Raw genomic sequence first — 27947 nt, 5'->3', positions numbered from 1 at the left:
AGAAGTCTCACTAATAACCGTTTAAAAACTTGCACAGCTGTGTAATTTGAGAAACTAGCTGTTTACTTGATAAGTAGCCTGTAACAGGCTCCTGTGTTCCTAACCTGGGTTCAGCACACTGTTCGTGTATGATTGCATTTATCAAAAACATAAAAAAGACAAGAAAAATAAATAAAGACAAGCCAGGTTTGCAAGAATTGTTTTTAAAATTCATTACAAGAATATTGATTATATTTTTGGTTTGCACTGAAATTGAAAATACAATGTTTAGGTGTCTTCTACACTAATACGATTTGGTTTAACAGGCATCAGAGTCACTCAGCCCGACACACATCCACTCATTCTCACACATGAACGTAATACAAAGCAGCACATTAAACAGAAACAACAGCACAACACGCACACAGACACACACATCAACTTCACTGACCTCTGTGGGGACTACAGCAAACACATCCAAACGCACACACTCACTACTGTCGGGGTGTAATTGATCGCAGGTGCTGAGATTTGATAGAAAAATAAACAGTGTCTGAAAACACCATACTTCATATACTGGTCATATACACTATACATTACATGATAAGATACAATACAGCTGTTACACACAATGCTTAAAAGCACTTCAGCGTGCTGCCAGGGCTGGTTCATGAACAGAAGATAAATACTAACAGCGACTTTCTCTAAATCACAATGATTCTCACACTACACCGTCTCCTGCATCATATTAGTTCATCTGTGTCTCTGTGGCATAATCCACCTTTAATTTCAGACTATAAAAGATGAATCTATTACCCCATCTGAAGGACCTTAGAAAACACTTCCTGCGTGCTTGTTTGTCTTGCAAGGCTCGACGTTACCTCTGCCAGGTAACCGTGAAACACATCAAAAGCTGAATGCTGGTTGCCATGCCACTTTCAGCAGAACTGCTGTATGCTCTGCCCATATGATAGAAAAATACTCAGTGTGTTTCCGAACAGCTAAATTTGTGGTTCACCTGAGCTAAAAGACTCAGCCAGTTCCAAAGATTCAGTGATTGTGATGGCGAGATGCAGTACACTGGAGATGGGACAGCTGTCTGATCTTATTATTTAACCCTGCAAGTCACTCAGGCTTCATTTTCCCAGTGACTAGCTAGCTGTCTGGCAGAAAACACTTCATCATTAAAATAATATTTTCTTGAGGTAAGCAAGAGCACAATCGCTTCTCTAAATCCAATAACATGAGCCCCACGAAGCTTCAATGCACCGGCACTAAGATGTTACAGAGTATTAGAAACATTTGTTACTTTGCTGCTACGCAGCTGCTCGAGCAGCAAACTGAGCCCTTCAATGGTCAACTTAATGAATACAGTACATTATTACTGCTGTGCAACCTGAGCCAACGGGACCGAGTGTGATCACGAACACGGTCGATTTGTCTCATTGTTAGTAACCAGTCGATGTCAAGTGGAGGAGGCCTCAGTTGTCCTTAGCCAGGTAACCCATGTGTGCATTAGTGAGGAAGTCGCAGGTGGGGATGCTGCTGACAGCCTGGTGGATGTTCATGGCTGTGATCTCTCTTGGTGCCCTGCAAACACAAATGCAACCAAGAAATGACTTCAAGAGGAACAGATACACCACCCTGAGGTATCTTTCAGTTTGGGACAGCCCTTGGTTTAGTGAGCATGCAGACATGTTTTCATTTTAAAATGTATCGCCCTCTGGTAAAAGGTGACTCACAGTTTTGTTTTTTTTTAAATGAAAAAACAGAGCATCTATCCACTCTAGCACCATCTAACACACAGTTTTAGCTATTTTTGTGATAAAGGGTGAAAAAAAAGATACAAGCTACCACCAGGCTTTTATATTAACATTTGTTTAGAAAACATCACTCTTTTTATTTTAACTCAGTAGGCTGCAAAAGGCCCAAATATAAAAAATAAAGTGAAAACTGGAGCTTTAAGGCAGATTGCATGCTAGAGAGGAAAGAGGAAAAAAAGGCTGACCTGTTTGGAGGGGATTTGGCATAGGCCCCAGCCAGCGCTTCTCTCAGGATGTCACTTGCAAACTGTTCTGTAGCCTACAGCGTACAGGCACAAACACACACACACACAAAGTGATTAAGTGAAACAAGCATTCAGGATTCATATTCAGACTGTTTGTCAAGTGTTTCTTGACATTTTTCATGAGCTACTGTTTTGTGTACAGTGACCAACCTTTAGAATCATGGCTTCGATTACTGGAGCGAACACATTCTTCTCCACCTCCACCGGCTGGAAGGTTACCCCGATCTGAAAGAGACAGTGTTCATCTTATAAAAAAGGGGGAAAGTGGTGTGCACTCCTGTTAGCTGCTAAAAGCTGGAGAGGAATCAGAAATCACTGATTGAATTTTTTCACTTTTTCCGCATTTCTTAGGGAAAAAAACAAAACAAAACCCAGAGAGGGTCCCAACCTGCTGAGCTGCTTCACTGACAAACTGATCGGACAGGCTGGCACCCAGGAAGAATTTGGGCTCCGGGTCAGCCTCCTGTTCCTCCTCTTTGACCTTTAGCTTGTGGCAGGGAGGAGTCACCGTGATGATGTCAACTATTTCGTCATCCGCCTCCTCTGGTTCAGTCTTGAGCAGAGCTTGCATCTGTTCAAGACGCAGCACCAGCTCCTCGCTGCTACTCAGGGTCGACGGGCACTCTGCGGGAACATTTACACGTACCCTTCATTTAACACATCATTTCACAAGCCACAGCATCAGCAGAAACGCCGACTGCTTCGGTGCATCTCCCAGGTTACAGATTCTCGCTACGCGGCTGTGTGGTTTAAAGCAAAACTGAGACATGTGAAGGAGGGTTTTTGTGAGATCTTTGCTCCTTTTAGCAGTTCAACAACGCAACAATTACCAATGAAGACGTTTGCACAGACAGAGACAAGTAGAACACAAACACCGATTATCATGTTGTTTGGCTCAGTGAGCTAAACAGCCTCGCCACCATCCTTTAGAGACAAAAAGATGGAATTAATAAGAGTTCCCTGCAAATTAAACAATGCGACTGAACAAAAGCACTGAGGCTGAACACTGGCCGCCCTCGCACACAACTGGTCTGCAGACGCATTACTGGATCCACTGGTAGGTGCAGAAACAGTACACCCACACATGCAACACTGAGGCAAAAATATTGATCCGCTTGGAGCTTTAACAAGACCGAGTGAAACGATCTTCCTGTAGATGATGTAGACCAAGTCCACACAGGCACAAACTCACCAGGCTCATTATCGATTTGAGTGAGAATGTCCTCGATGGACTCGTCATCATTCTTGGGTTGTGGGGGTTCGGGGTCAGGCGGCGTGTAACCCCTCTGTCGACACCACTGAACCACCTCTCTGGTCTTTGGCGGGGTGAGGGCCTGGAGACGGGGTGAGCGATCCAACACATCCTGGACGACCCGCTTCACCGCTACAGCTCGCTGAAGCTGCACACAGGCCAAAACCAGAGAGATGATGAGAGAGAATAGAAATCAATCAATCAATCAATCAATCAATCAATCACAAGCTGTACTGGGAAACATCAGCCACAAACAGGTCATGTTGCTGCACACACAGCTGGGGTTACTAAGAGTTTTGACTGTGTGATGGCACACATATACTTTATATTCCTTATCCTAATAAACATACAGGCAAGTGCCCTTTTTGTTCCTTTCAGCCTACTGTATCCAAAAAACGCTTATAAAGCAGTGTGAACAAATGCAATTAGCATGCTTTTTGCTCGATGCTCCGGTGGGATGAGTAATAGACATTGATCGTGCCAGCTCACTGTTCTGACGCCTTAATGAAGCAGCAGGCTAGCGGGAAGTCTAACACGGGGAAGCTTCTTAATCCTTAAACTGGGCAAAGAAATGACTTTCTGAGCGTCTTTTGAAATCTGATGTTATTATTTTATTCTATTGAGGTCTTTCCCACATGTGAACGCAAGTGGCATTAACTTGGCTGCCATTCTGGGCATGTGACACTGCAGGATCAAGTGAATAAGGCACGAGTCAATGCTCCATTTGCAGGGAAAGTGACTGCTAAAACCCGATCAGGCAGGTCTACAGACCCCTGGCAACCACCTGTTGCTAGGATGAAAAGGTGTATTCCCAACCAGCTGGTTAAAAACCTCCTTGTGATTGCTTTTGTTGCCAACATATTGTTGAATAGAACATCTACTTTGACGTAGATGTTACGGAGATTCAAACTTGCCAGGGATTTTTAATAGAGACATCAATGGAATCAATTTGAAACTTCAACATCGCTCTGTTCTCGAGATATTGCATTCACAACGTAAGCGTCCATGTTGCCTGCCTGGCTGGCAGGGTAACGGCAATACCCATCAACCGTTTAAGGGTGATGGGGTAAAAACTACAGGCAACTGTGGCAATCTGCTACCTATGAATACATGTTTTCCTAGCAACAGGTGATTATATCACAACCAATATAGTGGACGAATCTTGAGTAACGTGTGCAGATGCAGTTCGTTATCCTCCCGTCCTGATGAACACTGAAATTAAAGTTATGGCTCTCGTTCCTTTCATTTTGCCAGATGGTTAGTCATGCTGGGCCTGGAAGTCCCTTGAAGTGTTACCAGATTGTTGCTGAGGTGGGATGATGTGCATATAGGACTTTCATTTCATTAGCAAACACACAGATTTGCTGTGCAGAAACAGTTTTTCTCCAGCCTGTAGACACCACTTAATCTTTCCCTGTCCTCATAATGTGTAATGATGTGTGATTAGTCCCCTGTCCTCTGTGTAAATTAGTGACCTGTAGATATAAATAACTATGCCTTGGCTTGTCTGGGATCCTTTTTTATAGCCATAGAAAAAGACTGCTACAATATGGGTTGGCCTGTATGAGCTACTGATGAAGATATGACAGGAGACAAGAGGCAGCGATATATATATGTGACCTAACAGAAAGACATGAGGCAAGCAGAAAGCTCTCTGAGTCGGGATGCTGCATGAAGAGAGATTACACAGGCAACAAAACTGCAGACACTGCAAATTATCACTCACAGACGCCCTCAAGCTGGAACCTGGAGAGCAAACGCTAGTGAGTGAGTGCTGTCACCCCAGATGGGATTAAATAAAACTTTCATCTGAGGAAATGCATACAGAGAAAAGAAAAAAGCCTGCGTTCTTTATTTGAAAGACAGCTTGAAAGCTTAAAAAAAAAAAGAGAGAGAAAAACTTTAAGACATTTGCATAATTTCAAGAAAAAAACCCTGAATATACTCCAAGCCTGCACAGCTCCAAAAACAAAACATGTACATCTCTGCTGGTTCATCAGCACTTTGACTCTAATGAGGCTTTCTGATTGAAAGCCCAGATACTGCACTTCTGTGAATTTTAATTTTTATCATCAAAAGCAAACACAAAACAAAAGGTCACCTCTGATGCTCTGCGCTTGCCAATATTCCAGGAATAATACTGTTCTGACGACGAGGCACAAAACGGATGTGAGTCTTCGGCTAAAGAAAGAAACAGAAATACACCAGTGTGTCAAATTTTTAGACAGCTTTTCCTTTTTTGATGTAAACTTTTCCTTTACATACATCAAATGAAAGGCGAGCTCACTTACTCTTATCTGGCACAATTAGAGGGAATTTCTTCACCACGGCTGTCAGCAGCTGCATCATGGTTTCTATATGCTCAGTGCTGAGGAGAAGACCATCACAGCTGTCAGGTGCCAAGAAGCTTTCATGTATACACTCACTGTATGTGATTGTAACAGGTCCCTGCCCTTACTTGATGAGGTCGTGCGATGAGTTTTCTGCCCCTTGTTCCTGTTTGACTGTGGTAGCTACAGAGGCAACGTGGACAGAAGAAGCGGGGGCAAGAGTAGTCACCGGGGGTGATGGACCAGCTGTGACAGCTGTGCCAGCACCTGGCTCCGTCTTCACTGTGGAAGAAAGCAAGTGTTAGAGACGGCTGCTTTATTAGTATGCATACTATATATTTTAAATTGGGAGATAAAAGAAAATGATGAGATGAGACTACAGGGATGGGATCTGAGTTTACTAGTTACAGCCTAATGTGCTTCTAAGCAAAATAAATAATTTTATACGCAAAGAAAGAGGAGTTTGGGAGTACAGTGGAAGGGAAGAGGAGAGCGGGTGGAGTGAGGATGGACCCCTCACCTTGTACCAGAGGCAGGGCAAGGGAGGGGGAGGCCTGGCTGGCAGGACTTGGGGAGGCTCCAGCTCCAGGTGCTCCAGGGGTGGTGGAAGAGGAGGAGGAGGAAGGAGTACTGGAGACTGGGCCCTTTGACACGACTACAAACAGAGTAAAACACACAGGGATGGATTGTGGGCCATTAGGTACACGGGCTTAACGAGTGGATGAAAAAATGAGAGGGTAGGATGACAGGTCTTCCAGAAGCTGTGCTTAGGAAAACTGTGAAATGATGAAAATCTGCTTTCCTGCGTGTTGTAAATAAATCATTCTGCCATCTTTAAACGAAGGAACATAAACTCAGTTTAGAGCGTAAACTGTTCTCACACTGTAAATCATATGAGGAAAAACATATTTTTTGTATATTTTAAGATTTACCCTCAGAAACTTATTAAAAATAAGTAAGACTCCAACAAAGCAACCTTTGTTTGTGCAGTATCTTGTGTTATCATGGAGGCCCCAGTTTATTAATCTAGAATTCACTGTTTTGTTGTGGGTTTATTTCACCTTTCCCCACAGGCATGAAGATGGTCTGCAGTCCGCCAGACCCACTTCCAACTCCCAGCTGCTTGAGCTGGTTGGCAGGAATGGTTAAGACAGTCTGCTGGGAGCTGGAACCTCCAGAATGGATCTTCAGCATACCTTTACAAAACAAAAACATAGGTGCTCTGTTTATTCGAGTAATGCATTAACATTTAACCTGACAGTTAATGCAGAAACAGGCTTCTTTCTGCCTACCCGAGAGAGCAGCACCAGTTTTTCCTCCGGCGGCTGCCACTCCGCTGACTAACGAAGTTGCAGAAACCAGGGATGCGCCGCTGCTGCTGATTTTGGGCACACCCACAACAGTACCCACACCTTTGGACATGCTGATGACAGGCATATTGGTGATCCCCTTTGCACCTGTTACTACAGCACCAGCTGAACTTCCAGCAGTCTTTGCGATCGCAGCAGGGTTTCCAGCACCCTTCACCAAGGAGGCCACTGCTGCCTTCGACAAGCTGCTGCCCCCACCAGCAGCGCTGGTGTTCTTTGCTGCGTTGATTACTGCTGCTTGGTTGGCTGCCATCAGGAGTGAGTGATGCTGAGAAGCAGACTTCCCACCATCGAGGGCCTGCATGGACACAGGGAAACACACGTGTCAAGCAGGAAATAAGCAAACACAGACTCTTTTATGTCCTTTAACGTTTCTGATAATGAGCTAACCAAAGTGAGCAAAAGCTCAAGTGTCCAACCTGTTCTCGCAATGGATGGCAGACCATGGTTTCATTAAACAACACACTTTTATTTACAAATCCCTTCTTTCAAAATAGCTAATAAAGTGAGGTATAAAAACATATACAGCAGCATTTCACCTTATCTGGAGCTGCACGACAGCGAACGTGTTCATAAATATGAAAAATATCACAGTCCAAGTCCATTTGCAAAAACACTGTAGTGTATATGTGAGAGAAGATTGCTGTGACTGTGCCTGGAGGAGAGTTGGTGTATTCTTTTTTCTGCTAATGTTTGTTTTCTAGTGCCACGCAGCTCTCAGAATGAGCTGTGTTGATCAGGTCACTGGTTTTATGGAATCTCAGAAACAAAAGAGTCCATTTTTCCTCACAGAGAGTCCCCAGAAAGAGAAGTTGCCCCTCTTTGGCTTGTTTGTTGGAGCTCCGAGTAAATCTTTTTATGTGTTGCAATTTCTCTGTTTTATGATGCCTAGCTACTGACTCTAAAGATGTAATCATCCTAACTCAGACCGATGCTTATGAATATACACAGCAGCGTGCCTACACATGCGAGCCACTGCACTCAGGCTGGATTATTTGTTTTCTGTGTATCTCTACTGCCTTTTTTTTCCCAATTCCACTTATACAAAAATGTGTTATTTCTTGCAAAATCAGGGTGCTTCTAGTATCTATAATACCAGATTTAAAGATGAGCATAAAAGCTTTAGCTCCCCTATTGAATTGAAAATTTTTAATTCCCCCATGGATTTTAATTCCATTAGGAAAATTTAATTCCCCCATGGATTTTAATTCCATAGGGGAATTCAATTTTCCTAAATGCTTTTTGGACAGAGCAAGGTTTCCTTCAGAACGCATCAATTATTTCTATTTGCTCTGAATAGCAGAAATACCAGGATCAATATTAATACCCCCCAAAAACTGATCTTTTAATTGAGCCAAAGCACAAACCACAAATGTGCAATGATGTGCTTTAATGCTCAAAGCTTGTAAAAGCAAGTTAAAAATGAGGGCTTTCTTCCAGTTTACACACAATATAAAAACTTAAGCAAGAGTTTGAGCTTCACCTGAGAAAGCATCATGCCAAAAAACAACAAAAACCCCAAAAGAAATCAGTTTAGACTTGCAAAAAAGAATTACTGGTGCTCACAAGGCAAGACATGGAGAAGTATCATCAGTAAATTCAGAGAGCCTCACAGTACAGAACAAGCCTGGCAGAGGTAGGACACTAGTGAGAGCTGCCAGGACACTAGTGAATGACTTTGCCAAGTTGTGAATTGTGGGATAATCATCAGAACCCTGCACAGGAATGGACTGCGAGTTTGCAGACCAAGAAAAATACTAGAAGCCACCAGTGCTAAACCTCAGTCTCCCAGCAGATAAGAAGTATTGTTGGTATAAGTTTGAAAATCTTAGGTGTCATCTGCCTCGAATTACTGTGTTTACAAGATTTTCAGAAACCTTGAAGTCAAGATCAACATTTTTCAAACTCGTCAGACTTTTAGCAGATGGATGGTATTAATCTGAAAATCCTATGTTCCCTCATTCTCAAATTATCGTGTTCACAGAGATGGTTGTTCTTGCCACCGCTTGCCTGCCCACTCCAATGATTGGGGCTAACTGAAGACCAAGCAGACCACCAAATCTGGAGGATCTTGAGAGATTCACCAAAGAGGAATGGGCTGGGATTGCTCAGGAGGACGTGAGTTTGAGTTTCAAAGCTAAAACAAGTGACTGCAGGCTGTTATCCAGTCACAACTGACCATTAGCATCAGTGTGGCTGAGAATTTTGACCCTGGTAATTTTAAATTTTTGGTGAAATAATTTTCATTCTGTGCACAAAATAAAATAATGTAAGCATCCAAAAAATAAAACTAAGATATTAAAAATTCCTTCCAGCTGTGTTAGAAAAATAAATACATTTTCAAAGGGAGGCTAATAATAGTGTCCTCATCTGTACGTGGGTAATTAAAAACAGCATAACTAGCTTGCAACCATAAAAGAAATGCTAACAGCTCTTTGGTTTAATGTGACTCTTACATAGGAACATCTGCCATGCAGAATAAAAGGGATGTAAATAAAAACTGTGAAACTCGCCTGTTGTTGGCTCGCACTGCTGACAGAGCCAGGCGTGGAGCTAGCAGCAGTGATGACTCCACCTGTCATCCTTAACGTGGTGGTGCCTGGCTTGGACAAGTGGCCTGCTCCCGCTGCCGTTACTGTTTTAACTGAGCCGTCAGGCAACTTCACCTGTGCACCCTGGGAGCTGCTCACCACCTGTCAATTAGAGGACGAGCAATTACCCACTTAGAACATCAGCAGCAGCAGCAGTGGCCCACGTGCAGCATGCTGAAGTCAAGGAGGCATGTGAAGTGAAAACTCACAATCAATCAAAAGAAAAAAAGATTTAAACTCTGACAAACATACACACATAGACTTTTTTTCTTTGCATTTCCACAGTAGCCATGTTGACAGTAAATAGTAAGGAATCACTTTTACATTTGTTACCAATGATATTATTGAGTTTTGCACTGTTCAGGAGCAGCACACCAATATAATACAATAATGTAATTATTGTATTTATAGACTATTTCATATGAAAATGATAACGGAAGCCATTTTTAATCAGATAAAAACCCTGTAAAATAACTAACACTAGACCAGTCTGACTAAAACTCTGAAGTCAGTTTTCACTTGGGTAAACACTAAGAAATGAAACTGCTATGATAATGTTATATAAAGTGAGACTGATTAAAATGCATGAGGGGACTTGTCCACCTCCAGCTCAGCAGCACATGGGAGAATCAGGTGCTTGCACCAGCAGCACCCTGGACAGGTCCTTCACTGTTGCAGCTCATTTAAATTGTGAGTGGAACCAATGGAAAACTAACTACACTCATATGTACTGTTTGAATACATATTCTTTGAATAATATTTTTTTGTTTTCCAATCTGTGTTTCAGAGTTAAGATGTAATACCAGATTTAATAACCATGGACAGCATAAAACATGGATGTGGCTTCCCAGTTGGAAAAATTAAGCCAGTGAGGAAGTACATTCAACCTGCAGTGTATCTAAATGCCACCAGATGGCGATAGCTGTGGTTGCAGAAACACCTCTGGAGCTATAGAAGTCTATGGGAAAGCCTTCTGTCTTGACCTCTAACCACTTTCTTGATGAGTTTATGGACTCAGTTACTCAGTTTTGTTTATAATGAATAAAAAAAGTCTTGGTCAAACTATGTTTTGAAAAAGAGCATTATTTTATTAGGTATGTTCATTGGCTTATTGGACCTGCCCCTCCTCATCACTTTATTTTTTTTTAAACCAAGATGAAACCAAGTGAAAATGCTGATCTTGTTCTTCCAAACAAAACTTCAAAAACCAGAGGATGACCACTTGGTAGCTACATCCACCGTTTATACTGTTTCTTGTTGGATCTGTGTTGGATCTATGTCTGGAGATGTTATATAAACTTTAACTTAAAATTAAAATTGAGATGTCGCAAAACCTTAAACAGAAAAAAGTCTCTGTCAAGCACAAATTATGTTTTCTCTTAAGCACCTTAAAATCAGCCTAGGATAATAACCACATATGTCATTGGTGATTAATTTACATTGATTAAAGAGGGAGACACGATCTGTACAGATGGTCCCTGTTGGTATTTAAGAAAATTGTAAAAAGCTTGATTACATTTTCATTTAATTAATTTTCAAAAATATAAAATATAATTTAAATAAATATCAATTTTCAAAACACGGCCAACGCAGACACAGATTTAAAAAGAAAAAGACGTCACATTAAAACAAACTGGCACGCGGATAAAATAGTTTAACTCTAGTCCAAACAATAAAACAATAGTTAATAGTACAGCTGACAACAATGTTACATAAGTTGTTATTTTGAGCCTAACGCTCTCACACAAGACCAAATATGGTAACAAATAGATCTGGTTGAATGGTCATTTCAAAAATTGTCTGAAGTGTTTTAAAGATTAAACTCCAATAAAACTGCAAATTTTATGTCCAGTAAGAATGTGCCATGAGCCCGGGGCCAGTGTGCATCTATCACACGTTGGTTTTACATCTTTAGACAGTTTAGAAAGTTTTACTTTGGAGAATTAAGGCGATGCAACAACGTAAACTGAATAAGGCTGAGTCTAGCACAAATTAGACTAATGTAATGCTGAAGTAATACGTGGAGAGACATGATCCGCACATAGCTTGCAGCCTGTATAACGTTACTTAAGTGGTCAAATTCGTTTGTGGAGTGTGGCTAATGTTAGCAGAGCTAGCAACAACAGCCTTCTTATCCTGTACAAAGATGTAGTTATCCTCTGGCCGAGTCCTTTTATGCCAGTTTATTCTGACACAGCCTTCATATAACCGTCTATTTCATAGAACTACTGCAGTCCTGCTGGATAACACCTTGCTTGATAACTACAATTACATGGTGTTGTACATTTATAAAACTGAAAAAGAAATTTAGCTGAGTAGGCCATATTTCTGTTGCAAGGGCAGCATTGTTTAAACGCTGAGTATGCAGTGACATTTCTAGTAACAATTATACTTCTATAATACACTATCGTGAAATGAGCAAGCCCCTCTAACAATGTGCAAAATACAACTTTCAGTGTGTGGATGACAGACTGTGAACTGTGTTATGAAATTATATTCCCAGCACAACACTAATCCATATACTTCCAAATGAACAAAGAAAAGACCTCTGAAGATATTTAATTGTCAAAGAAAATACGAAAGCATTTCCACCACAAAATCTGAGATTTGGCAGGGCGGTCATAATTTAGTGGTCAAATGAGGGAGGCAATCAGTGAAGTAACATACAGCAATGAGTAAAAATAAAGAAGAGAAGAAGAATGAATATTTCATTAAGAATAGTAAAGAGGAAAATGACTGCAGAGCAGGAACAAAAGAGCTGGCAAACCCCACACGAGTCCTACTATCAGAGAACTGGAAGACCTTTGCTGATAATTACCCAAAAGACAAGCCTGTGTCGAAATCAGACTGTTAAGGAAACAACTAAGAAACACAGAAGCAGTAGTAACTACAGCAGCATTTGTGTTACACACTGAACAGCTTACAGTAAACTCTCCACACTGACCTGAGCCAAGATGGCTGCCTTCTGTCCGGCTGTCACTCTAATAGCCTGCTGGGTAGCAGTTGCAGGAGATGATGCAGCATGACCTGCCGAACTGGAACTCCCCTGCTTCCCAGAACCTTGTGCGGGCTGACCGACCAGAAACGTACCCTGAGAAAACAGAACAAGAATGACTAAAGTACAGCTCTAATGACACACAGTCAGGTCAAAGAGTTTTTGGACAATGATTTTTGTGTAATTTTGCCTCTGTACGCCAGCACTGTGGATTTTAAATCAGTGTGTGACTGTACAGATTATCAGCTTTAATTCAAGGAGCTTAAACGTCCTGCATTAACTGTTTAGGATTTACAGGCATTTTTATACAAAGTGCACCACATTCAAATGCTGAAAATTAAAATATGTTCCAGTATAACGCTTGTTTTCAATGACTGGATGACATTTTTTGCAGTCGGAAGTCTAGAACCCCTGGACATTTACTGCAGCCACCTTCAGCTGCTGCTTGTTTCACGGTCTTTTTACCTTTAGTTTTAAATTAAATAACTGAAAAGCTCGTTCTATAAATAATAAATATTTATTCTTCGTTGCCTTGAGATACTCTTAGGTTGCTTTTGCAGTATGCTTTAGGTCATGTGTTTTGCAAATTCCTCTATATTTTTTTTTACTTACTACCCATGAGTCTGGTTCACATTGGTCTCAAGTTTTCCCCCCAGAAGTAGGCGGCTCTTTCAGGTGTTTTCTGGCACAGTCCAATACAATTTTATTGCCTGGACTCAACTCCACAAATTTTATATGTTTAATTCATCATGAAACTAAGGATATTAACTAGGCATCATCTGGCCATAAAACTATCTGTTAACCTCTCTCTCTGTACCTCTGTATTTGAACCATGACACCAAGAGAAATTCCTTGTTTGTGTACAAACTTTGCAGTAAACGTGATGCTGATTCTGTCAGTCCAGTTACTTTTGAGCACCTTTTTAGTGGTGAACGGCTGTAATTCTTTGAAAGTTCATGCATATACGGCAAAACATAATGCAAAAGCAACTCAAGAATTTCTCGAGGCAAAGACAAGGGATGTTCTTCAGTAAACAGGCCAGTCACCTATTTCAAACCAACAGAGCAAACCAACAAAGTGTTCAGTTACTGGATACAAACAGGCACACAGAATCAGTCACTACAGTGGTGTAACTACTAAAAACAAAATTTGTTTTTGGCTAAAATATTACAGACTTATTATATTCAAAGGCCATAAAAATTGGTTTCAGGTCAGCCTAGTAAACCCACACAGGATCAGCCAGGCTTAATATATCACCAATATTAGACTTTAAATTACATACAGTACAAGGTTACATGATGTGCACAGTATGACTATTTTAAGCAGTACAATGCTTCCATTACATTTTAATTTTTTATAACATAATAGCTACGGAAAATTCAATTAGCCCTCCAGGTCAATTGATCCTCTAGGTCCTAATTAGAATGTTGGAGTGCGCCGGCTCTTTGGCTCATAAGAGAGACTGACATGAAATTTTACAGAAAAAAAGATGGCTCTTGAAGAATGATCATTATTAGGAAAGCAGGACCCAGTGTCTATGTGAAAACTTGAAACCTCTGCACGTGCACGCACACACACACACACACGCACACACTCTAATTAAGAACAGGTCAGGTTCAGCCTCCAAGAAAATTAAAGAAATCTGACACATTTTTTTTGTAACGGTAAACAAATAAGAGCATCCATCCTCAGTTTCTGGTAAATAAATATGAACACTCTAATAAGCAAAGAAGAGATACATACAGAGCCACAAATGATGTTGTGCCAGTGTGTGGCTGCATTTGTCGTTAGTAAAGGAAAAAGTGGGTCTACCCACCTGTGGGGTCTGTTTAAGGATATAAGATGTGTAGGCGAGGTTGGAAGGTAGATTGCTTGAAGAGGAAGAGGAGGAGGAGTTGTGAGAGCCCCCAGAGACCGCTGATGAGCTGTTCTGGGACTGCTGACCTAAATTACAGAAATCCACATAGAAATCAGTCTCATTTCATATGAAAAATCCAGAGTATCAGTGCAGCCATTTCAAAGAAGGGCAAAGGCACGATTCTGAAGCAGAGCAGGGCAGTGCAATGTTGGTTTACTGCTGTGAAAATCAAAATGTCTTTAAGCAGAAAAACAGATGACTGTAACTGACTCACTGTCCAGCAGCAGCCAATATCTGTAACTGGCACTAGCATGCCTCAAGTTGTAGAGTCACTTCAGAAGTGGATTTCTTTTTACAAACTTTATGATGAGCTGGAAGCCAAAATATTTTTTAATACAGATGTCTACAACTTGGAGGCATGGATGAAAATGTCGCAGTGAAAGGTTTTTGCCTGGGATGCTGACCCCAAATACTGAGCTGCCAACAAAATCAAGCATTGCTTTCAGTTTCTATCAACACTGTTGAGTAAGCTACCCGTTCCAGGCAAATGCCTATTTCTAACACCTAGTAATTTATGACATTATACACCTGCTAGAAAATGATGTGCAGCTTCACATGTTGCAGGTTTTCTTGGATATTAAATACCCACATACTGTAGTCCACAGAGACTGTCCTGGAAACAGTGGTAAAGCTATACTTTGGGATATTAAAATTCATGAAATACACTATAATCTTGCAGGTCCTAATAAAACATGACAACGCTAACCTGCATTTTCCATTTTGCTGCTACAAAGATACACAGTCACAGAGTTCTATTAAAACATGGTGACGCAGCCAACAAAGATTGACTACGAGCAGTTTAAACAAAAACTCTTTGCTTGGTCTTAATAAACATGAATAGGATTGAGAAAAGCATGTGACTAAAACACTGACACAAAAGGAGCAATGCCATGTCAATGGAAACTGATATGGGTTTTTAAACAGTGGCGGTATAAAAATATTATTTACTATTATTATTATATATTTAATAATATAGGACGCAACATGTCTCACTTCCACTGGAGGCCCGGAGGATTGCTCCCTGTGGAATGAGGAGCAGCTTTCCTTTCCCTGAGGGGTTCTTGCTGTTGGTGGTCAGGTAGAGTTTGGTACCCGGTGGCAAATTGGCCAGATTGGCTAAGTTGTTGGCTGGCAGCTGAAGTGTAGCCATCACTAGGAACAAACACAGAATAAAAAAAAATAAGAATGATTACTCACTCAGCTCTAAAACTGCAAACATTTTAAATAAAGAAGATGATATTAATATTGGGTAGAGACACATTGTTTCTAAATGTAATTCAACTATTAAAAAAAAGAAAAAAAAAACACACAAAACCAAAAAACACTAAACAAAAAACAAACAAACATTGATGACACCATTGAAGTGTCCCCCCCACCTCAGAGTCAAATTTAAACCCAGAGCAGAACAGAGTGTGAATGCATGTCTGTGTCTCTGTGTTAGCCCTGTGACAGACTGCCGACCTGTCCAACTTGAATAACTCCCTTTCTCCCTATGACAGCTGGGAAAGGCTGCAGCACCCCAGTGACCCTGAACTGAATAAGCAGTTAAGAAAATGGATGAATGGATGGAGTTGGCATGTCACCAGAATCATTTAATACCAAACTTGTGACAGTGAAAACATGACAATACTTTTCACTATTGTAGCATCGTTCATTTTTGATACAGCAGGCACTGTTATAAAGAAATCAACTAGGTTTCTTAGGCTAAAACGTTTGCAAAGGTTAACGTTAAACAAATGTTTACTTCGATGTAATGTAATGTTATGTTTGAGTGCATGGGGCAACCATTCTGTCATTCGGGGGGTATTTCATACTGTGGTTTTAAATTGGGGATCAAAGATCATGTAATTCTACCAACAGCGAGGATGGGATTTGAAATTGTAACAACAACTTGGGCTGCTATAAAATGAAACTGTGCTTTTATGTGTGTGTGCGAGTGTATTTAATCTCTGACCTCCACTCTTGCCACCTGAACCACCAGCCGCCTTGGTACCCTGGTGTCCAGAAATGCCACTGGCTCCACTGACGATGGCTTTAGCAACTCCCTGAGCCAAAACCTGCTTTCCACTCATCACCTTGGAGACAGAAGGGTTGCCCTTGGCAACCAGAATTTGTCCACTGCTGATAGCAACCTGTTTGACTGAAGACTGAAGCCCTGAGCTAACAGGAATACCCAACATCTAGAAGAAAGAGAAAAAACTATTTTTTTAAATGACTGTGGCCACACACACACGTACTTATCATTGCAGGTTTGCGTCTGTGCAGGTGTGTCTGGGTGACAACTGACCTTGCTACTAGTGGCCCCTGTCCCTCCACCAGCCTGTTTCTGGGCCGACATGGAGATCACGTGACCCCCCTTCACTGCGACAAACTGGTGTCCTGCTGTAGCGCTAGCTTGCTGTTGCTGACTGGTTACTGTGGAAACCATCGGCTGTTGCTGTGTTGAAACTTCCCCTGGCTCTTGCTTGATAATAACCTGCACGGGAAACATGGAGAGAGGGACTCGAAACAAAACTCCGCACTGCTTTGAAACCACAGCGGGTTCATAATGCAGCTGCTATATATCAGTTACCAATTACATTGTCTGGTTAAAAGAAAACATCACATAAATGATTAATTCGATGCACTCCGACTGTAAAGAAAGATCTGATTATTCTTGTTTCAGCAGGCTGCAGCGCTGCAAGAAAAGATGTTACTTAAAACAGATTTTGTAAAATCAGCATCATCATTTATTCATTGGGTCCATGTTTTGATATTCCCCATATGTCCTCATCTGGGGTGCCTTTCAGAGTGAGAGCAGATGTCTGTAGTTTACAACAGAGAAAACTAAAGAATCTGAACCAATCAGAGCTCCAATGTGATAAAACAGGAATTTTAGGCCAGATCATATTTCGCTCATTGTGGACAATAAAGGGATCATTAGCATGTGCGAGTAGGATGACATTAAAGCAAGCTAATGACACATTTTGCGTGAAAAAGAACTGTGCAATTCTCTCTGCAAAGCTGCCCCTCCCCCATCCTCAGAACTATGTCCTATTTAAATAGCTGCCAAGGCACTCACAGCTGCTGAAGATAGCACCCTGGCTTACTATTAATATCACACTGCTTTGTTAATATTGCTTTAAACACAACTAATACAAGGACTATCTTCATAGTTAGAGGACAGGGCAGTAAAAATGGATATTGTTTGTCACGTTTAAGGTTGTAACCCAGTAAGGCTCTACCAACTCACCTTCATCCCTGAGGACAGGAAGGTGCCAGTGTGAACTTTAGGTGCTGGGGAGCGAGTGCCCTGTGTGGCAGACTGTTTAGTGGATGGGCTTCCTGTGGAATAATTAACAAACATACAAACACAATAAGTCACAGCACAGATGAGGCTGAGGATTCACCACCCTTCCCGTCAGCTTTTCGAGAGATATCGAGGCCACTGTGGTGCCAGGTGACTGTTTCCTCTCAGGGTTGACTGACTCGCAGAGCTGAGCCCCACCAAAGTTTTGTTCCTTACTCACTGCATTAAAATCTGTTTTACTGCAGGACTGGTGAATCAGCCAAAACACCCACATCTACCTCATCCATTTTGATAAAACATAATTTAAGAACACTCTAACCTTGTTGCCGAATCTGGGTGAGCAGTGCATTTGTGAAGGAAGTGTAGGAGTGGCTGAGTGGGTGTGAGACAGCAATCTACAGGAAAGAGCTTCTAAGTGGAATATGACCTGATGCTGGTGCTGAGAGGAAGTAAACACAATGACTATCATCATGCAAGATGATTGCTTGATGATGCGGAAATGCTCAGATGGCAATAAAACTCATATTTATATGGGGACTTACACACACACACACATCACAAAAACTGTTTGGAGTGCAGGGTCTTCTCGAATAGCCCCCTAATCTGGCCATGAAACACATTGGCTCAGTTACCATGGTAACCTCTCCTTTAGCAACTATCCTGCTGGCTCACCACACGTCATAATTTAGGAGTGCAGGTAAGGAGAAAAAACAGCAAAGAGGGAATACATAATGTTAGAAAGTAGACTTTAAAGGGATTAAAGAGGGAAAAGAAGTGCAAAGAGAGAAACAAAGAGAACAGAGAAGTCTGAAGGGCACTGTTCATCGTCTGTCCTGCTATAAAGCGGATTTTTCACAGCCATTTTTATATCCCATGTGGGCGGCTCAGACACCGCTTCTCAATTTTGCTCCAGGTCCACTTCCGATTTCAAGCAGCACTTTAACACTGAGTAGGAGAAGTGTACCTGTGGAGGCAGCGGATGAGGAAGCCATGCCGATAACCTGGCCCGGTTTGTCAACAATGATATAAGGATTGTTGAGCACAGAGGATGAGCTCTGCTTGCAATGGACAGGGGTGGAGGTCGTGGGTGTGCGGGGCAGCGGGGAGTGGCTGGGTGTGGAGATGGGTGACCCTGTGGGGGAGGAAGTAGGGCAGTTATTGTATGAGTAATTCTCTTAGACTTAATTTTTTATGAAACTTATTTTTTCTCATTTTTAAAAGGGGCTCTGAAATATGTTATCGAACGATAAAATTTATGTCACATGACCTTTTTGCCACTGTTTCCAATCTCTGTGTTTTGTTTTCAGTTGCGTTTACAGACATTTGAAAATATAATCAGCAGTTTTCCAAATCTGAAGTAAAACATAATGACATTTTTCTATTTTTATGTACTTTGTTTGGCTAATGCAACAAATATGCGCCTGTGGGAACACAAAAGAAGCTTTTGTCAACCCCTACTGAGCAGTACTGCATCTTCCTAACAATGAATGTATTCATACCAACTTCACTAAGCTGAGAATCAGTGTCATTGCCGGGAAACAATATGTTGAAATTACAAGCAAATGGAAAAATAATGTCATCAAACTTCAATGTCAGTGAGGCGTTTGCTGTCAACACTTCTTAGTGATTTACAGATTTCACCTCAACAAAACCTGAAATAAAGAAGTTATAATCACAGGGCATCTTTATTGTGTAAACTTAGACCATCTTATTTATGATGAATTGGATTTTTTTTTAGAAACAATATGACAATTTTACAAGGACAGTGGGTGGAGACACGTACCTGAAACTATTTTACAGCTCATTGTGATTGGTTGGAATGATTTCCCAGGAGACTCAGCAGGACTGGGTGGTTGTCCTTGGGGAACAATCTTGCAGCTTGCTGTGATAGGCTGGAAGGCAGAGTTGCCATGGGAACCCAGAGTGACTCTGTCACCGGCCTTGGGCCGTGTTGGAGTGTGTTCACCGGCAGCAAGGCCTGCGCTATGAACACCTGCAGGCCTCCCCGACTCTGTCTTTATGAAAACTGCAGATGGAAGAACAATTTTTATTGAACATCATCTAGTTTTGATAATAAGCTGACATAAAATGATTGTAAGGCCAAGAAACCACTGAAAACTGGTTGATTCTGGTTTAGTTTTATGGAGAGAAAATAAACAATCCTACTTTTCTGTTAAGCAGTCCAGTATATACACACCCTCAGGTACATGATCCCTATTATTTTAAATGTGCAAAAATAATCTGCTGGTGTACCTTTGTCTACACTGGAGTCATGTGACACAGGAGAACTACAGCGTCCATAAGTCTGGGCGAGAGAGGCAGTCAAAGTGGGGCTGGCTGCTCTGTGAGTCACCTTGGAGGAGGAAGGCTGAGGGATGTAGTCTTCCCCGAGAGAATCCCTGTGGAGCTCCACATCAACCACCTGGAACAAATATAAATCAACGTCAGAGTGAAGCTCTGAAGGGAAAAAAAGTCATAGCAGGAAACAAAGTGAACTTTTCTAACTCACTGTTTCTACCCCGAGCGTCTGCAGTCCAGTGTATGTTCGGTCGAGCTGTAGGAAAACAGAAGAAAGGGTAAAGACAGCAAAGTTATGCAGCAGAGCTACTGAACTGTATAAACACATTTTAGTGCAATATACTATGATTACTTATTTGTTTAAGAAATGTCAACATCTAATTACTCTGAAATCAAACTGGACTATATCACTATGCATTTCTAAAAGCAATGAAAGTTCTTTCGTTTATAAAGGCGCACTTAGCGCAGTTAGTTCCATGATATTTTGGACAAAGACTATTTTTTTCAAACAAAATATATGTGATTGCAATGCAGACTGAAAAAATGATACTAGACAGGTGCTTTTCAGTGGGGCAAAAAAAGCAAGCCATAACAGGAGAAAACTTGCTGAAGCACTCGGCTATTAAGACGAAAAAATATTTAATAAAACTGGTAGAAGCTCAGCAAATAAAACCCGTTGACCCAGTTAACGTTTTAATTGATGTATTCAAGGGGTTTATCAAAAGACTTGCATGAACTGTTTAGGAAGTCCAAGGCCTTTACTGCACAAACCTTCAGCTGCTGCTTTTTTGTGGGTTTTCTCTGCCTTCAGTTTTGTATTTAATAACTGTAAATTAAGCATCGTTGAGTTGAGATCAAGTGACCAACTTGGCCATTAAAAGTAATTCATTTTCTTTGCCTTGAGAGACTTGCGCTGCTTGCTCTTTTGGGTCATTATCTATTTGCTCTGCAAAATGCTGTCTGGTGAGTTCTGCAGTATTTGTCTGAATGTGAGCAGAGAGCATAGCCCTGTACACAGAATGCATCCTGTTACTTCTATCAGCAGGTAATTTGGTATGCTTCAGATCATGAGTTGTTGCTCTCCTTCTCCATATTTTTCATTTTATCCACAGAACTGTTTACAGAACAGTGCAGGCTCTTTGAATTTTTTTCTAGCGGAGTCTACTCTGCACTTCTTGTTCCTGAGTATAACGACTGGTTTGCAGCTTGTTGTAAACCCTACATGCATGTCTTGATTTTAGATGCTGAAAATGATACACCTACCTCCTCAAGAGTTTTACTTTCTTATGTTATATTGTTATCATGTAACAATGATGTCAACATGCAAATCAGTTCACCCCCTTTAAATGATAGATTTTGGGATTTTTGCCATCTTTCTGATTGGTTTGCTTTATTGTTGCTTTCTGCTGCTTGTCAGTCAGTTGTCCAGTTCTTTCAGAGTATTCCTCTTTTTGAGGGACTGTGGACAAAAATGACTGTATTTCCTAAACTGCTAATGCAATATCTTTGGAAATCCCCTTGAGTTAAAGCTGATAGTCTGCACTTCAATCACACACTGACTGAATTTAAATCCACTGTGGTGGTGTCCAGAGGCAAAATCTGCAAATATTGTGTATTTGTCAAAAAATAAAATACTGACGTGAATGTATGTAATCCTTTTAAGTTTACTGCCTAAATCCTGTACACTTCACACATATGTGAAATTCACCAGCAGTAGAAGTCAGACCCACTGACAAAGAGTCCTCATCTAACCAGAAAAGTAAAGTGAATGATGATGTGGTCTGTAAAGTATTCTGACCTTTAGCTGGTGGATGATGTCAATACGTTTGTTGCGAGGGTCTTTAAAGTGGATCTGGATCCTCACAGGAAACTCACCCCAACCGCGGCGCGTTAAATGAAAGGGAGGCTCACTGAGAACAGACACATTTAAACTGCCTTATGCAACACTGTTAAAATTCAAATATAAGTCAGGATGAAAAAATATATATATTAAAGATGCATCACTATGCCTTTATTTAAAAACAAATCTGTTTTCTAGCCTGGAGCGAGTTAAGAATCTCCTAAAAATCAATGACTTGAAAAACTCACATGTTCTCCTCCTTTGAAGCTTGACATTCTCATCCCAACATAACAGACATTGATCTGACTGCAAGGGCATGTGTATGTGCCAGCGTATCATGTGTGTATTCAAGCGCAACCTATAAGTGAAGCAGGTGTTTTTTTCCACTTCACTTCATCCCTTCATCTACAGTCAGGCTGTGCTGGGAGTCAGCAGAGAGCATCAGCGTAGGGCTCACTGGGAGTGAAGGTTTGAGTTACGTGGGGGGAGCTTGTGAGCTGCTGCAACAGCAACGTGAGCACTTTGTCAGTTCAAACAGCTGGGAAGCTACAGCTCAGGATAAGGACTGCTGACTGATGAGAGAAATCATTTATTCAGAAGCTGCAGGCAACCTTAAATCCTGAGCCATTTTTAGAGGGTAATGCCAACAATTAGACATTTGAAGTGCATATTTCAAGGCTACCTAACCTCTGTTGCTTGTGAATGATTGCTAAATTAAGTGTGTGATGCTCATCTATACACCTAACTGCTTCAGGCTAAGGCAAGTCTGGACGACTTAGGTGTGCCTGCTATTAGTCTTGTTGACGTTGAGTTCTAGGCTGACTCGCTGTGCAGCAAATGACGTTGCCTAATGATGTGTGTACAATCTGCATAACAAATTTGTCATCTTTTAATTTTCTTACAAGCTGTAAGATTTTGCTGAAGTGATTACTGCTTGGTAAGACAAATATTGATTTTCTACAAAGCGATGAGACTGAATGCGCTGCATCATCAAACCTACACGAGGGGGCAGTGTTTGCTAAAAGTTGATCTAAAGGATTTTCAGCTGACGGTGAAAAGTGAATTATTATGTAATATTGTTTGTATAATTCTTGCAGTTTTGGCAAGTGATGCTTGGAAAAAGGTGGATTAAAGGACTTATTTATCACGACAAAGTTAGAAGTAAATATTTTATCTAAGAGCTACGAAACACTGCAAGAACAAATCTTTTTCATCTTCCTTCTTCTCTTTAATTAAATTCTTTCTAACTTCTTTTATTCTGCAACATCAGTACATGAAACTGCATGACTGCTTAAAAACATTTGAAAACACATTTCACTAAAACTGGCACAAACCTGACTTCTACAAGGTCGTTTGGTTTGTAGCTGGGATGCAGGAAAAACCAAACTTTCTTGACAAAGTGGTCGATGCTAGGTTCTCTCCTTGAGCCTCTGACGTACACCATCCACTTATGAGTAGACTGGTCATTCTCTTCCCGCTTATCAGGTGGAATGTACCTGAGAATAATAAACAAAGAAGAAAAATCTCAGAGGTAGTGAAAACATTGGATTGAGATAATGCATAGATGGTTTACAGAAGAGTTAAACACCACCCAAGATGAAGAGCAGGAAGGTAAAGTGAGACTGAAAATGAAGGGGTGTTTTTTTCTTTAATTTTTTATAAAATATTTGGAAAGAGGAGACAGACAAGGAGGTGCTACATGACTAATTTCAACACCGCTTTAATAATTTTCTGTCATAAAGTTTCTGTCTTAAATCAAACACCGGTTGGAAGCCTGGAGGAACTTAAAATCTCATCTGATCAAATGCTTTCTGATTAAGAAACCTGTACTAAAATATTAAGTGTGCTAAATAAATATCTCAATAAAGTTTTCTCAACTTAATATGCGCTTCATTAATGATGAGTATCGCTGGCACCCTTTTCCGCTCGAGTCTGTGTGTCATGCTGGAACAAAAAGACCTCACCTTTGACAAATGGTAGGCGCCCAGTTGTCAAAATAAAAGCCTCATTACTTTACAAAATGCAGTCACGGAACTCTACAGGTGTGTGGCTAACATGAAAATGAAGGCCAAGTTCAACAGCAGGTGTGGTCTGACCCGTTACGTTACGTAATAATGTACAATTAAAAAGTGAGTATCTATTTATATGGGGTCTGGGGTCAACATGCTCATAAGTATCATGGCAGGTGGGATCCCAACGTATTATTAACTGAGTGTTAATAATACGTGTTACCTGTACAGTCTTGAGGAACGGAAAACTGTCCACCCAGAGGGAAAATAAATTAGGTAAAATTTATTCTCAATCTTCTTCAAGACCACACTTGTAGGAAAACTGATTTGTGGCTCATCTCTTCACTGCACAATCATGCATGAGAAAAATTCAGCTGACTAAATAAAATAAGAAAAACCAACCCCGACTGCTGCAGTTCTTCTAATGTTTAGCCAATAATGAATAAAATCAGCTCTCTTTCTACTTAATTACTGATCCTGTACATAAACCCTAAACCAGCTGCGGTTCAAGATGGCCGATTTGTGGTATAACTGAGTGATATATGAATGATAACTGAACTTTCAAAATAAGAGACATGCAGTAGTTTACAAGCAAGTCCATTGCAGTTTGTGTTTTCCTCCAAGACTGATTAAAAATAAAAAAATAGACGACACTTTTCTTTTCCTTTTCTATAATACCTGCCCGAAGCTTAAATGACTTTCTTATTAAAAATTTTTACATTTCATTTATTCTCAAAATTGTGTGTTTCTGAAATTCTAAGACAAAACACCAGGCTTCCTACGTGAAGAGTATCTATTTCAACAACACGTCCTTTTCAATTCTGAGTTCTAATCTGAAAAGTGTGTTACAATGTAATTAGTCACCAAAGAAATGACAGACATTTTTTAATTTGGTTACGTACTTGGATACATTTCCCACTACGATTGTCTTCTTCACATAAAGTCTAGATGCATCGTCTCCAGTAGAGTGGTAGGTCACTCTCTGCTCTGCGCCTGCAGACGATGGCACACCAAATGTGTCCTACGGCAACAAAGACAATGCTTTTAGTAACCGATCATCAAACAGTCAAGAACTCCACAATTTCTGCCAGCTGAACTTACTTTGCCTGTGTTGCGTCCGGGTCTGCGCTCCTGCCTGCTGCTGTCTTCTCTCCAGGATCCTTCTCCATTCCTCTCAGCACCATCTCCTTGCTGTGAGAGAGACTCGGACTCTGATTGGACCAACGATGGAGTCTCGGAGCCCTGGTTGAGAGGGGAAGAAGAACGGGAAGGAGACTCCAGGAAGCGTCGGATGGCTGGATGGTTCAGCACAGCAGGGTCGCTCTTGGGGGTATGCTATGGGACATAGAAAAAAATTTAGGTCAATGTTTCTATATTGTACCACCACATAGAGTAGCAGACAGCTGGCTATTACCGTCTGCAATAACACCACTATAAAGTTTTATGCCATGTGTTTATGATCCATAGTGCATGTAACAATGAGACCAGTCGGGATATGTTCAGGAGCCAATTTAGTACCTAAAAATGGAGCTACTTCAACAACCTTGAACAAAAAGACAATATTTTGCAAAATATGCAAGGAAACTGTTCCAGCTGAAGATGGAAGCCACGAATGTGTTTCACCACTTGAGGCAAATAAACACCATAATGTACAACCAGGGTACACAGGAGGCGATACTAAGAGCTGGTGATGTGCAACCTAAATGTCAATAAAAGACTCCAAGCATCACTGATTCACACTCTAGGTGCACTCCAGATGACAGGAAGAGCAATGGGGGGAGAGCTCTACCTAAGAAACAACATCCTAGGTGGAAAAGATTTTTCAGATTTACATAGTTAAGTGTAACAATTGTTCAGTTAAAGTTTTATTTTATATTTTTACTTCCCAGGGGAAACAATACCTAGGCTACTTTTGTGCCTACATTTGACTTACTGTGTACTACTACTATTGCACTACAATTTTGAGGCTGTATCATCCAACTCTGTGTGCAAATGAATGGGAATTTACCTCTGAGAGCTTTGTCAGTCCAGCACTGGCATAATAATTAGCTACTATGCATGCCCTGAGCTTGTCCATCATCCTCCTGGCTTCATTAAGACGCTGCAAAGCAAAGAACAGTTAGCTGGCATGCTGTGCATTACACTTAAACGTGAAGAAGACCTGCAAGTTATTGTCCATGTTAAGTGTTTATGCAGTAACAAGTAAAGTAGAGTAAAATAGATTTAAAAGAAAGTATCACTGGATACCTGACTTATCACATCTATCTCATGCTCTTTGTTCTTCATCTCCAAAGAAAATTGCTCCTTGATGATGGTTTCAATCTTCTGAACTGTTGCTTCTCGAGCTGGATAAAATAGGGAATAGGGAATGAATTTATCTCCAAGACCAGGGCAAAGCTGATAGCTAATTTTGACCACAACAAGCAAAGCAGGTGTACTGGCTCAGGGTTCAGAGCATGAACTTACCACTATGTTCAGCCGCCTTGTTTCTTTTACTGTTTTGGACCAGAGAAACGTCCTCATAGTCGGGATCATTGCCCTCTATCTTCCTCTTAATTCCCGACATGGCTTCCTGTAAAGAAGGGTATAATTAGAAAACGTGTAGCTAATCACTTATATGCTCTGATGTACATGATTTGCTCTGCACTTAGCACAGGATTAGCTGCATAGCAGGGAAGCTATAGATAATTGACAGCAATGCCCACAGCTAACCTCAGTACTGATTAGCCAAACAGGTATGCCAACATGGGTTAGCAGGATGTCCACTGCCTACCACGCTATTTCAAGCGTCGACCGATTGTCTAAGATTCATTTAGCACGAATGCACATCGCATTTTAGTGTGTCTCACCACCGCTATCATAAATAAATATATACATATCGTCCATACAGCCAGCAGCACTCAGACGTTAGCAACCGCTAACCTTGCTAATTTAGCTAACGTTAGCACACAGTTGTACATACATACCGGTTCAGGCTGTACAAAATGCAAATTTTCTGGAGTACTCTGTGATGTGGAGCAACTTTTCTTTGAAAGGCGTGTGTTTTTTTAATTCAACGTGAGCATATCCGTTGCGTTTTTAGTATATTCAGACCACACTCGTGTTTAGGGAATTGCTAAATCTCGAGCTCTACAAGTAAGCTAACTAAATAGTGGATAGTTAGCCTTGCAGTTTAGCCAAACAGCCACAAGGGACCGCTGTTCTACCAAATGGATTGAAAACGAGGAGTGGAATGATAGGTGTTGTCACCTTTCAGAAGACTGCTTCCCTGGAAAGGATGTTTTATTGTCATGATCAAAAGCGTAACCCGTCTTACAAGCCCTTAGTAAACTAACTACTCTGACAAGATGTTGGATGTTGGTGGAGATGGCATGCATGCCACCCTGTCAACCCTCATTACAACTAGCCATCATGGTCTATTCTAAAGAACTTTACAGGGATTTTACTCCAGTGTTATCATTGCAGGAAGTTTTTTTTTGTTTTTGTTTTTGTTTTTTAGTGTCTGATTCAGTGGAACTCTTTGGAGGTATTATATTACAGGGTTGAGTAACCCTTTGTATGAGCAAGCTATATTTGAATTATCATAGGTTACTATTAGTCTAACATGCTTAAGCTTGTAACTGCTGTCAGGCTGCATGCCACAAATTAGAAGGCAAATAACACCAGACAAGAAGGGGATCAGTTCATCTTATCTAGCTTTAGCGGCGCTTCACACTTCATCAGACATCAGTTCCACAGTAAACATGTGATCATAAAGGCAATTAAACAGATAACCTTGTCAGGGTTATACAACATTACTTTGATCTTCTTCTCTGCTTCATTAAAAGGAAATGTGTACGTGATAGGACAATTCATTGCGATGAATTGTCCTATCACGTACACATTTCCTTTTAATGAAGCAGAGAAGAAGATCAAACAACATCCTGTTAAATTTTCTGTGGATCCGATACCAAGTAAATACAACGCTAGTATTGTCGATACCAACATGATACTCGATGCTGATACTTT

The 27947-nt window shown here is 40.9% G+C and overlaps 1 protein-coding gene across 4 annotated transcripts; it reads right to left on the bottom strand.

The window, feature by feature from the left end:
- Nucleotides 1-197: 197 nt before the first annotated feature.
- On the bottom strand, nucleotides 198-27129 carry yeats2 (YEATS domain containing 2). 4 transcript variants are annotated; one of them, XM_085141973.1, is made up of 30 exons: nucleotides 26906-27129; nucleotides 26406-26511; nucleotides 26187-26284; nucleotides 25948-26040; nucleotides 25041-25274; nucleotides 24842-24960; nucleotides 23265-23426; nucleotides 21889-22000; nucleotides 20302-20346; nucleotides 20046-20214; nucleotides 19576-19818; nucleotides 18757-18924; nucleotides 17736-17827; nucleotides 16791-16979; nucleotides 16458-16683; nucleotides 15497-15655; nucleotides 14402-14529; nucleotides 12535-12681; nucleotides 9513-9692; nucleotides 6922-7297; nucleotides 6691-6825; nucleotides 6150-6284; nucleotides 5758-5911; nucleotides 5591-5667; nucleotides 5401-5480; nucleotides 3240-3447; nucleotides 2436-2671; nucleotides 2198-2272; nucleotides 1988-2061; nucleotides 198-1569 (listed from the first exon to the last, which is right to left on the bottom strand). In XM_085141973.1, exons 2-30 carry the CDS (start codon nucleotides 26503-26505, stop codon nucleotides 1461-1463), a joined length of 4323 nt encoding a protein of 1440 aa, XP_084998099.1. In that variant the 5' UTR covers nucleotides 26506-26511; nucleotides 26906-27129; the 3' UTR covers nucleotides 198-1460. The 4 variants fall into 4 exon arrangements, with proteins under 4 accessions (XP_084998099.1, XP_084998100.1, XP_084998101.1 ...); XM_085141974.1 differs by lacking the exon at nucleotides 26906-27129 and adding an exon at nucleotides 26652-26887; XM_085141975.1 differs by lacking the exon at nucleotides 6150-6284.
- Nucleotides 27130-27947: the final 818 nt, after the last annotated feature.

Source organism: Neolamprologus multifasciatus, chromosome 18, assembly GCF_963576455.1.
Source record: "Neolamprologus multifasciatus chromosome 18, fNeoMul1.2, whole genome shotgun sequence".
NCBI lineage: Eukaryota > Metazoa > Chordata > Actinopteri > Cichliformes > Cichlidae > Neolamprologus > Neolamprologus multifasciatus.
The sequence above is the reverse complement of the archived record's forward strand: the minus strand, read 5'-3'. Positions and strand labels throughout refer to the sequence as shown.